We start from the raw sequence: 12,024 nt of genomic DNA on the forward strand, positions 1-12,024 counted from the left end.
AACTGAGAAAAAAGTTGACTTCTTTAATCAAATCTGCTTGATCGTGTGAAACTTTGGCTAGAGTCAGATGCGATCTTGCCACATTTCTAAAACATGCCAATATAATGTGCACGCCATGTTCCTCCATGTTTAGTAGTTTCTACTAGACAACAGACCAAATATTACAGTTAAGACCAACATCCCTATTTATGCCATCTTACTATTATATACACACAGTAAAATGATGGACTTGAGAAACATGCATTTAGAGAATTTGCTTTTTGAAGAACTGTTCTAATAAGATGCCATTGGCCAGAATCCAGTCATTAGTGTTTTTATTTCTTTGAGCATGACATTCATTTTCATCTTTATTAAGCTGCAGATATATATATATATATAGGTGAGATGCAAAATGAGCTTAGGTTACCTTAGGAAGTGCGTCTGCAACTCTAATGTCTCCTAGAGAGGTGAAATTGAAAGATCTAACAACCAACAGAAGTGTAGCCTACTGTCTGTCTAACCCACACATTAGTGCTAGGGGTATTGCATTGGCCTTATGAGCACTGTCGTAACAGGGTCCTCCGCATCCCCTGTGGCAATGGGGGGTGGCCCTCAGCAGGGCTTGCAGGGAGAGCCCACATTTTGTGTTACGCCACTGCTTATGGGTTCACCTTCTGAGCTGAATCGACATGAGAGACAGAGGGAGCACTGATGCTCATGCTTTCTTGGTAACAACATTCATTATCTCTCATGAGACTTTGTCCTGCACATAATAATCAAAGGTCTCAGTGCAGACCAGGGTGAACAGAAGCCTCTTAGAATTCAAAGGGATGTGGAAACCGCAGGTACAAGTGCTTGCTCGTTTCATCACTGTGGGCAAAAAAGGGCCCAATGCATGGCGGATGTGTATTCTTACTTGTGAACTTGTTTGCACAGGTCGCAATCATTTTAAAATTGATGTTTTCTTCAAGCCAAATATCATCTCTTCGAGAAGGTCTGTCTCTTATTTGTGTGTCAGGTGTGGCAAGGAAAACATATTTCATGCCAGCATAAAATTTGGAAGAGAGGTCTATACATTTGATAACAAAATAGCTACCATTCGTTAAGCATTATTTATATTTTAGTGCTCACACATCAAAGTATTTGAAGATAATATTGTTGCAAGTGTTTTAATCATACATATTTAAGTTTTGTCCCTAGAAAAATGGTGGTCAGTCATAATTTCGAAAAAATAATGTCGAATGACAAAAATGTTGAAAAGAAAATGTCGAAAAAAAAATGTCGAATTCTGTTTTTTTTAATTATATATTTATTTTGGGGTCCGGGAGTAAAAAAAAATGGGTAAAACAAAAAAAAAATTAAAAAGGGGGTTGGGGGGGAACCCCCCATTTCGAAAAAAAACGTATTGAAAAAAAAATTCGACATTTTATTTTTCAACATTTTTTTTTCGAAAAAATGACTTTCGACATTATTGTTTTCGAAATTATCACTATAAACCAGAAAAATAGCTTGACACAATCCCATGGGCATATTTAATGTTAAATCAAGCGCCAGGAGAGTTTATTATGAAGCCTTGCAAACATTAGTCTAAAATATAAATCTACGTTATTTTATATTTTTTGAAGAGTCCTAAACCCATCCATTGTGGAAGAAACTGAATTATGATTTCTTAAGTTCATTTGGAACAATATTATAGCATTGCTGTGGATATCAAGCTATATAGAAATTAACCAGATTACCCAAAAACAAAATATAGCTTTTGGGATAAAACTACTTGCAATGTGAGAATGGAGTATATGGCAGCTATCATAGTTGTAAGTCACCTTTTTGTTTTGTCAAAAGGTTTGATGTTTTTTTCTTCTGTCAATTAGATGTAAATATAGTCATGTCATTTTGGTAAGAGATCTTCCTTGGGTTCTACCGACATTATCATTATTTAAATCGTCAGTCCCAAGTTTGGATTCTATTAAAAGAGAAGTCCATACGAAATGTGATGTTGTAAGCAAATAATAAAGAGCTGAAAAGGTGGAAGATAGTTTTGCAAAGGATAGAGAAGAATCATAGATCAATGATGTTTGCAATACTGATAATGATATGCATTGTTTGCTTTGTCACTTCTGACTGACACTGGTTACTCAGTTGTTTTCAAAGTAATTGCTTGTAAGACATCTCAACTTTGTGGTATTGGGTCAAAAGATTGTTGATCTGTTTCTTAAATCTAAGATTATCTACTGGACATTCCAGATCCTTTATTTTAATTTAATTATTTCCCATATTTACGCAAACAATATTATCCCAACATTGTGATCTGCATTGCACACATCTATGAATGTATACTTATGATTGGCTGCTTTTTGGTATAATTTAAGATTTAAAAAGCTTTGTTCTATAGGGAAAGATTTAACTCTTTTATATTGTATTGTGTATTCATTAAAAGGTACATTCAATTAAATGTTCCTTAATTTCCAAATGATTTAAAGTGTGGATTGCATCAGAAAAATATTCAATTGTTCAAACACAGCCCTAATAGGAACAAGTATTTACATTTTCAATTGGTGTTTGTGAAAGGCTAAATAGAACAATATGTGGACATGTTCATCAAACGGGAGGTAACAGGTAACAGCGATTGCTTAGCACTAACATGCCACCAAACAATGTAAAGGTCAACTGTAAGATTAATGAGTAAAGACACTTTTTTCTCGAGGTGAATATTGTGAAAAACCTGCCGTTTTTTACCATCAACCTATAAAATCTGCTAAGATTCTTTACATCCCCATTCCTCCCGACTAGAACTATAACCACAAATAAATAGAGAGTGTGCTTACTGTTTAAAATCACATACATAAGAGATCTTTTCACATTAGATCCATTATTTGGCACATTATTGAGCGAGAACAACATAAGTGATTGTTCTATCATTGACTTTTAGCTTTCACTTGAACACTTCACTATCACGATTGGCATAGCAATCCACAACACCCTGAGAAAAGAGCACACGTATTATTTGGGTTTGGGAAAGGAACACCCATGTTGCCATGGAGGACAGGTTGGCAGTACTCATTCCATAACTGCCTATGCGTTTGTACTATTTTCAAAAATCTGGCCTTGGGTTAAGTGTTCTGACACAACCATTCCCTGGAAATAAATCTGTGCAATTGCCCTGCTCAAATTACATTTTGTGTTAGTGTTTCATAGTTACACATATTGACTGAACACTGATTGTGATACAGAGGTACCACAACAAAGAAAAATCTGCAATCTTATAATTAGCCATTTGGTGTAACGAAAAAGAAAGCCTTAAGATACTGAAATTCATAGAGTCAACTTCCGTCAAGGCTGAGCTTAATAAAATAACAACCAAACAAACATTTAACAATTCGTTTTTGATCAAGCAACTGCAAAGAAGTATGTAGCGGAAGAAGCTGTAAAGTTATCACCAATTATGTTTACTGTAAATTGTCTATCTATTCCCAGTGGTTGCATTGGGAACAGTTCTTCTCTACACCAGACTAAGAACAACAGAAAATGTGACTGTTCCTGCTAGTATTAGTTACTTTTAGTCTCTTTGTATCGCAATGTGACATGCATTACAGTCATTGCAAATTAATTCATACTGTCATAAATGAGTCAAATATGGTCTTAAAAGTGTACGATAACATATAATTACTGTCAAGGCTTACAACATCCCATTACCTTATAGTGCAAAATAATCGAAGAGAAATACTTTTTGCTTTTTGTGTACTAGCTACATGCAATGGCTAGTGTTAAATGTATTCATTGTGTCGCTGTCATTGGTGTTCTTTGTGAATACCATCATCTTCCCTTTATATCCTTTCTTTGTTATTACAAACATATGTATGTCCTAAGTCATTGCTTCACTCATTTCTTCCCGCCCCTCACTGTTTGCTTCCCTCCTTGTTTTCCCTTTACCCTCCTCATTCACCTCCCTGCCTTTATAACCCTTTCCCCTCTGTCCAGGGTGCTTCAGGTTTTGACGGCAGACCTGGGCCACCGGTGAGTTACATCTGCATTACCCTACAAACCTCTGTCCTGAGCCTGCAAATGTGTCTTGTCTGTCCTGCAGCAACCCGTTTACACTATGAACAACTGCTTCTGCCAAAAACAAAATGGACCCAATTTATGTTTGATGTTTTGTGGTCACACTGAGTGCTCAGACCCAGGAGGCTGTATTTCCTTTATTGTTTATTAGTTCTGGGATGGTATTACATGAAGCTCTGAATGTGCTCCCCATTATTCTGTATTTGTCTGTCTTCATTGCCTAGTATATAATGTTTTCCCTACTCATATGGAAGCTTTGCCTGCATTTTTTCTGACAGCACATCCTACGCAGGCTCCTAATAAAGGTGTCTCACCAATATTACACATACCTTTCGATCTGAAGGGAAGTTATACTATTTTTGGCCTTATTACTTCTGACATAAAAAAAAATTCTCCATCTCACAAGTTAGAATATCACAGCGTAGAGCCATTTAACGTCACTGATCAGCTTGTCAATCACAATTAATATAGAAAACTAAGTAAATAAACATTGTCTGCAAAGCAAATAGTTTAACTAAGAGATGGGGAGGAATTTGTTCAATATGAATACCACTTATTGGCTTGTAAGGAGACACTTGCATGTGTAGTTAGGCAATGGGCAGTTGATTTAACAACTCTGCGTTACTTACATAATGAAGATAGGTAAAGTAAACGTATGATTTTACTGAAGATCTGAACAAGCAAAGGGCATCAGAATAACTACACTCTCCCAAATATTTCATGTTATTTGAGGAAATTACAGCATATGTGTACTTATTTATTGGGTGTTTATAATGTGCCTATACACAATGTGTTTTGAGGAAATTAAAAGCCATTTCAATGTATACTAAATGTATACTAAAAAAAAAGCCTTAGGGTATCAAAAGCAATACAGATGCAGCCAACATAACACAACATGTACTACACAGTAAAACTCTTGTATGAATTGAAAACCTTTTACGGTCATCACATTGTGTACTCACAGTAGGGTGTGAAAACCTCTTCCAGTCATTACATAATGTGTAACATACATTGTACTCATTTTAAGGAATGAAAACCTCTTCTGTTCATTACATATCATGCACCAGAGTGTGTACTAGTTATAAGGAGTCAAAACATCTTGCAGTAGGACATGATTTATTTTGCCAGTGTTCTGTTTCCAGCAGGTGGACAGTTCTTCATCATGATATTACATTGTCATGCAGTTTGGGGCTTTGGAAGATGATAAATCAATAACTTACTGCTTTTCAACATTTTTCAATGGAGTCAGAAGATGGAGGCAACCTAACATTTTACACCATCGATCAAACTGGGGTCCTTTTCTCAATTTTCTTAACTTAATTTTAATTCACTTCTCATCACAAAGTTGACAGATATGCCTCTTGCTAAATTATAAACATTACAAACCGCAAATCATAATTTTCATTGGTGTTTTCGATATTAAGTGCATCGCAACTTCATTGTATTCATGAATAATAGGAAATATTCAAAACACTGTTCCCTCATTAGTAATCCTTGTTTCATTTTCATAAATGAAACAGATGTATTTTTTTTTAATGAAGCAGACTTATGTATATTTCTAAGATCATGCACATTGAATGATTATAGCACATTTTATTTGGGAAAGAACACAGAAGCAACGTTTTTAAAATATGTTTTCACTAATAAGGAAAGTAAAGCTGATGCACTACAACTGTCTGTGAATATGTATTTCAGTCAAAAAGTTTACTTGTACATAAATGTAGGTATTTCTGTATACAATAAATACACACATAGTGTGCATGCTTTTGTTATATAGCTCTCACTTGGGTATCCAAATGCTTGACAGATACAGTTGTTGAGTGTGTTTTAGCTGGCATAATGTGGACATGTGTTTAGTTCCCACAACGTTGTCCTTATTGCATGGGAAAGAGAGGGTTCTGGTGATATAATAAACCACATCACCTACACCAGAGCTGTTTCTATTTGTAACCAGAAGAATGGTAGACTGAGATGGTAGTAGAGGTCCATTATGCATTCTTTATATAATACTCAAAAACTAATGTCTCTCAATATAGGACCCTCATGAATTGGAAATCCATAACTCTCATGTATCTAATTCCTGTGAATTATGAGATTTGAAAATCTTGTGGTCTTTGAAAACAGCCAAATATTAAATATATTTAAATATGTTTTTATGTTGCAAAACCGCATCTGGGTTCGTGCAGCATACACTTGGTGACTGAACACAAAGTTTGTTATTTCCTCTTATAAACTGCAATGGCTGTTGTCCCTCATACACTTATTTTGGCTTCACGACTTAAAACAAATATTTATTATGGGTATTCTTCAATTGCAAAAAATTAAAAGGCACTACCAAAATATATATCTAGTTAGATATTCTCTCTTTCGGGGAACTATATAATAACATGTTAAGAAATGTACTTCATTATAAATTCTTCAGAAGTACTTGGGACTCAAAAAGGTTGACAAATGCAATCCTTGTGTGGTGCTTCCATTACAAAAGTAAGATTTTAATAAAATGCATCTTTTAAGAAAATATATGGGCAAATATAGGATTACGATTTGAGTTCATGTATTAAACAATAGTTCAACAGTTATTACCCATTCCACATCTAAAGTAAAAGATAATAGGCATTGGTTAATTTAACATCCTATTTGATACCAAAAGTGTATACCCATTTATAGATTTTTAAAAGAATACAGTGCTGGAATGGCGTCTGATGGGCACAAGACATAGAGAAAGGAAAAAGATGTAATGTACATTGCATTTGCTTCCAAATATTTCAATAGGGTTTGAAATAGATTGACTTGTTAGAATTCTCATTTCTTATCATAGGTCATACTAGACTGCTGTTTTCTATAAAAAAAGAAATTCCACGTGTTGTGCTGAAACAACCTTTCCTTTAAAGTTAAGCTATCAAGATGAAAAAAGTTGTTGGTGAATACTTAAAAGAGTGGTACTATTTGTACCCCCATTTCATTTTTAAAATCTATGCTTCGTTGTTTCTTTTTTAGCACTTGTTTGTTTCCATGTTCCCAATGACCAAACATGATAGGGGCACTGAAGGCCATTCTCCCTGAAGTGAGACACATCAGAGATAGCACCTCCTAGAGCGTAGCTTTCACATGGCCATTTGTTGTTTTGCTACTTTTGAGTAATACTGCAAATGAAGCATTAATGTGTCAGCAAAAAGGAGACCACAATCTCCTGATCCTCGTTTGTTAATGCCCAAGTTGTTTTGCCATCATAGGTCGTCCATAAGCCAAAGACATCATCCACAGACTTGAATCGTTGCACAGATTGTTACTGTTGTACATCTTTAAGGCAAGACTTCTGACCATGGGCAGAAAACGTAAAACTCTCCAGCTGTATTGCCCTTTAACTCCCATCAACCCTAGCCAGTAATGTCAATGATGAGGGATCATCAGAGGTGTAGGCAAAGCCATCTGGAGAGCCGGAAGTTGCCTGCTCCTGCACGTGGAATATCTTTATTTCCAGTCCAACATAGAAATATTGAGCATTTCTTTCAACCTTTCCATATGGACCAGAGGGTAGCCTTGTGTAATGTGACGACCTACAACATCATGCACCTTTTACAAAATACTGAAAGGTCTACATTTGCAAAGGCGATGAGAGACAATTTAAGACAGTATAAACTGTACGTCTGAACTCTCTGTTTGGCCATTTGCAAACAACAGTCTATGAGAATCTGGCAATAAATAAAGGTTCTATAGAAAATATCACTTCATTCACAAATATCCCACACTGAGCTTTGCCTCATGATTTGTAGACTTACACTGCTTCGCAAGGGAGAGAAACATGGATCTGTGATGAAGCATACGACACGCGTGAATCTGTGTGTTTCCCATTGTACATCTCTTTGAAAAGAGGGTTGGCTTGTTGAATACTATCTGGATAGTGGGAACCTGCTAATTCTAATGCCCCTGATCAAGAGCCAGATGGACTGGTGTAGACGGGAAGAATGTTGGAATGCGCAACCTATCATATTTACTACTGCCTATGCAAACATCCCTGCAGCATGACAACGTTTAAACTGCATGCTGCTCAGCTACCTTTGCAAATTGTCGCAAGTTATTTTAACAATTGTAATGTTTACCGGCATGAAAATGCTTTAAAATATACTTAAATCATTCTTCTCTTGCCGTCCTGCAGTTTTCATCTTTGTTTGGTTTGTGAGTTGAGGGGAATGAGTTGGTCCAATTGTTTGAAGATTTTTTAAATGCGTGAGCGGGCAGTCGCAGTTGTAATGTTACCCTTGGTTACTCTAAAGCATTCCCTAAAGTTATGGATGGGGTGAGATGCAGTACTTACTGAGTGATTGCTGTACATGCATTAAAAAGCATCAAGAAAAAGGAATGGCAAGGCTGAAAACTGTAGACGGACAGACTTAATTTGACTGATTGCATAACTTGCCCTCTTGCTTCCCTTTGCTTTCTCTCAGGCATTCGTGCCGTTCGTCATTTTAGTACAGTATGTGAACAAATATGGGAGTTTTTAATTGTGTAATACATTTCTCTCCATTTCAGGGTACCCCAGGACCAATAGGAGTTCCAGGACCAGCCGGACCGAAAGGAGAAAGGGTGAGACTCAAATTAAATCAAGGTTGATGGTTTATCTTTGGAAGCTGAAAGAGTAGCAGTGTGAGTGTCGGTATAAGATTGCCATAGAATGTCGTCAGCACATTTGTGTCTCAGGATCGGAAGACAGGTGTTAGGGAGATTTATCAGTTTATGCTTAATCCCCTCTCCTAGTGAGACCCCAGCACTTTTTGCTGGACTTCTGGACCTTTTTCTTTCCCTCCTGAATGAGGGGAGCCTTTTTTACCCTCATTCATTCTTATTTGCTCTGACTTTTGGAAAATCTGTCCTTTTTGTTTCCCCTTATTCCATAGAGTCTTGCTTTCCCCCATATCTGTTAAAGCATCTGTGTTACACTTTTGCAGCACACAGCACCATATATGCAGTATTGCTGGGAACCCCCTAGGCTCTCCTTTGATATTCCTTAGCTATACTTAAAAACCACTGTCCTTAAGGATAGAGGCATACTTTGTATCCTTCCTAAAACTTTAATCTATGAGAGATTAGCACACACCCTCTTATGTGGAGTGCTGAGGGTATATACCTAGTACCCCTTCTCTCTGCTGCTGTGTCTTCTTGGTCACAGTGACAACCCTATAGTTATGACTGGTGGCAGTGGACATATTAAACCAACTTTTGAGCTATTTTCTACCGCAGACTGTATTCACAGCTTTGGTAAAAAGGTGACCTATTTTCTAACATGGTGGCTCCTTTCTATTTTCGACATTTCTTGTGTGGTTGCCCTTTGTTAGGCCTTCTTCTACCATTCTTGGAGGAGGAGGTCTGAATGTGGAGGTTGGCCTTTAGTGGGAACCCTTGAGTGGTCCCGCTTAGGCTCCAGTATATCTGTGAAGGTAGGAAGCAGTGGAGGAGTTTTACACTCCCCTGTCCTTTGGCTGCCAGAGTGCCTGAATGGAACCAGTACCGACTGGGCACTGACTGTCCTGATTGGACAGCCACCTAGCCCTTTCTGTAAGCTGCTGGGAGAGTTTGCAGAGGAGTGAATGAGAAATCCAAATAAAAGGTGAGGTTCCTGAGGCCGAAGCCAAGTCAACCACTGGAACAGAATATCCAAAGCTGAAGATGACCAGAGATGCCTGCAGACCCTTCGAGTAACCATGAAGAGGCCACTGTTGTCCTGACCACGTTTTCCTATCGACAGAGGCACTCCGAAGAGGACGACTCCTTCCCTTTGGCTGGTGGGACAAACCAGCCCCAAGGTTAACTGAAGATTGAGCCATCCCCTGAGATGCTGTGACCTTCCAGGGCTGCAAACTGCTAATAACAGTACCTCCGACCCATTTGCAGTGCAACGTCTTTGCATGAACAAATCTGCGCAGAACTTTGGTGAGCTCCAGTTGGACCTCCCGATGCATGATCCAACTCATCCACATCCCCTCACCCTAGAGCAAGATTGACGAACTGAAGAAGATCGACTGGGTGCAAACCGTCCTTTGTTGGAGCTGATAAAAAGGCACCAAAACCGCAGACCAATGCGGGAGAACAAAGACATGCTTGCTGAATGTCTTTTCCTTCAGTTGCTGCTGTGACATCCCATTCAGAGTCCTTCCATTCATCACCAGACCAAGGAATCAGGAGACCGTGTCCATTGCTGGTGCACTGGGAAGAATCCAGCTGCATTTGCTTCATCTAACCTAAGGTACTGTGGGGCTCAAGGTAGAACTTACCTCATGCCGAATAGTCGCTCCAGTGTGACTGGAGTGTGTTACAGGGTGTTTGGGTGCCTCCCTGTTAGGCAAGAATGTATGCAGTACCCTTTCGGTGCACTACAACAACCCTGACCTCCTGGCAATAGAAACCCAACCTTTGGTATTAGTCTGTACTACACAGGTTGGTAGTGTGTTGAGCAGACAGGCTTATCTCAAGAGGGGTCAATGTGAGCTGTAGGGGAGTTACACAGAGATTCACAGTGACAAGTATTCAAATAAACTCTTACACACAAGGTTTCTTGATTAAACAATGAATAATTTATTTAACAGTCAGTTTGAGTAAGCCTTCTTCAGACGGGGCAATATAATAGTAAGACACAAATACACTCCAAAATACACACTCTGAGGTTCCCTAAACAAGCAAACATCCATTTGGGGTGGCACACAGACACTTCCTACACCCTCAGGTGAATTCAATAGTTAGGACACTGTGGACATTAATATATCACTGTTGCATTTAGGGCAATACTTAGGAGAATGTTAAAGAAAAATATATTTAGAATAAAACAAGAGATCTCACAAATATTCTGAAGCAGGTAAGTACTTTTGGTAACCCCCAATGCAAAGTCAGTTAACCCCATCCTGTAAGGAAGGCTGAACACAGAGTCAGAGGAAATAAAAGATTTTCAGGGAGCAAGGCCAGGCCAAAGTCAACTGGACAAAAGTCAAGGTGAGCTGGAGCAATTCTTGTAGGTAAGTAAATGTCTTGCACAATGTTTTAGAAGTCCTTGTAGAAAAGAAGAAATCAAAGTAGGGCCTCAAGCTGGTTTGGCTTGTGAGGTAAAGAAGCTGATAGCAACTCCACAGGAGCAACCAAGATAAGTTTCAACTTAGAACAAGTGAGGTTATACAACAAGTGTTAAGTTCTCTTAGACTTTCAGTACCTCTGGTTAGAAGAAATGGTTCCAGCACGCTTCTGTTCCTGTACAGCTCTGCAGATCCTGTTGTTCCTGAGCCTCAGTCATGGGGACAAGAGAGAGGATGTCTGGGGGACGCCTGCTCTGCAATGGGAACGTCAGCAGCAGCAATGGGAAAACTTCAATTCAGCTGTCCTTCCGTGTTTCAGCTCCTCGTGTCTGACAGCAAATAGCAACACTGCGGTTCTCAGATACCACTCTGGACTTTCCTCGCATCTGGGGTGCAGTACTCTGTGGAGGTGGCTGAGGCTTGGTCAGTCCTGCTTCAGGGAAGTCCAGAGGATCCTCCTGGCGCTCGGGTCTGACTTAAAAGCAACGCACACAATCTGGTGTTCCTCTCCCTGGCACTTCGGTTCCAGCAGCAGCAGTGGAAGGACAGCCAGCTCCGAGAAGATGTCCAGATGGGCTTACTTTGGAGTTGATTGGTCCCACCAACTCAAGGGAAGAAGTGGCAGTGGCAGGGCTCTCTAGTCGAGGGGAATTCAGAGCTTCAGCACAGCCGCCGGGCTTCACCGGGCAAACCAACGGTCCAGGAGTTGCAGCAGGCATCTCTTCCAAGTTCTTCTTCAGATTTCTTTGTCCAGTGGTCAACTCTGCCTTCCAAGCCAAAAAGCTGCGCCTTTTATGCAGGTTTCTCCCATTCATTCCAGCCTAGCTCTCTCAATCACACAGCAGGGTGGCTGTCCTTCCCGGACAGCCATCCGGCCAATCACCTTTGGGTGCATTCCTGTAACCAAGGAGATTAAGCACAGGGAGTT

General features: G+C 39.1%; 1 protein-coding gene across 4 annotated transcripts in view; it reads left to right on the forward strand.

Moving 5' to 3' along the window:
- The window catches only part of LOC138472494 (collagen alpha-1(XIII) chain-like), a 393,813-nt gene that overhangs the window by 273,123 nt on the left and 108,666 nt on the right, over positions 1-12,024 (forward strand). For all 4 annotated transcript variants that reach the window (XM_069610705.1, XM_069610706.1, XM_069610707.1 and 1 more), the window contains 2 exons: positions 3,958-3,993; positions 8,569-8,622. In XM_069610705.1, coding sequence (XP_069466806.1) covers positions 3,958-3,993; positions 8,569-8,622 — 90 coding nt within the window. The remainder of the gene's footprint in view (positions 1-3,957; positions 3,994-8,568; positions 8,623-12,024) is intronic.

Source organism: Ambystoma mexicanum, chromosome 8, assembly GCF_040938575.1.
Source record: "Ambystoma mexicanum isolate Mex_15411 chromosome 8, UKY_AmexF1_1, whole genome shotgun sequence".
In the NCBI taxonomy this organism is placed as follows: domain Eukaryota; kingdom Metazoa; phylum Chordata; class Amphibia; order Caudata; family Ambystomatidae; genus Ambystoma; species Ambystoma mexicanum.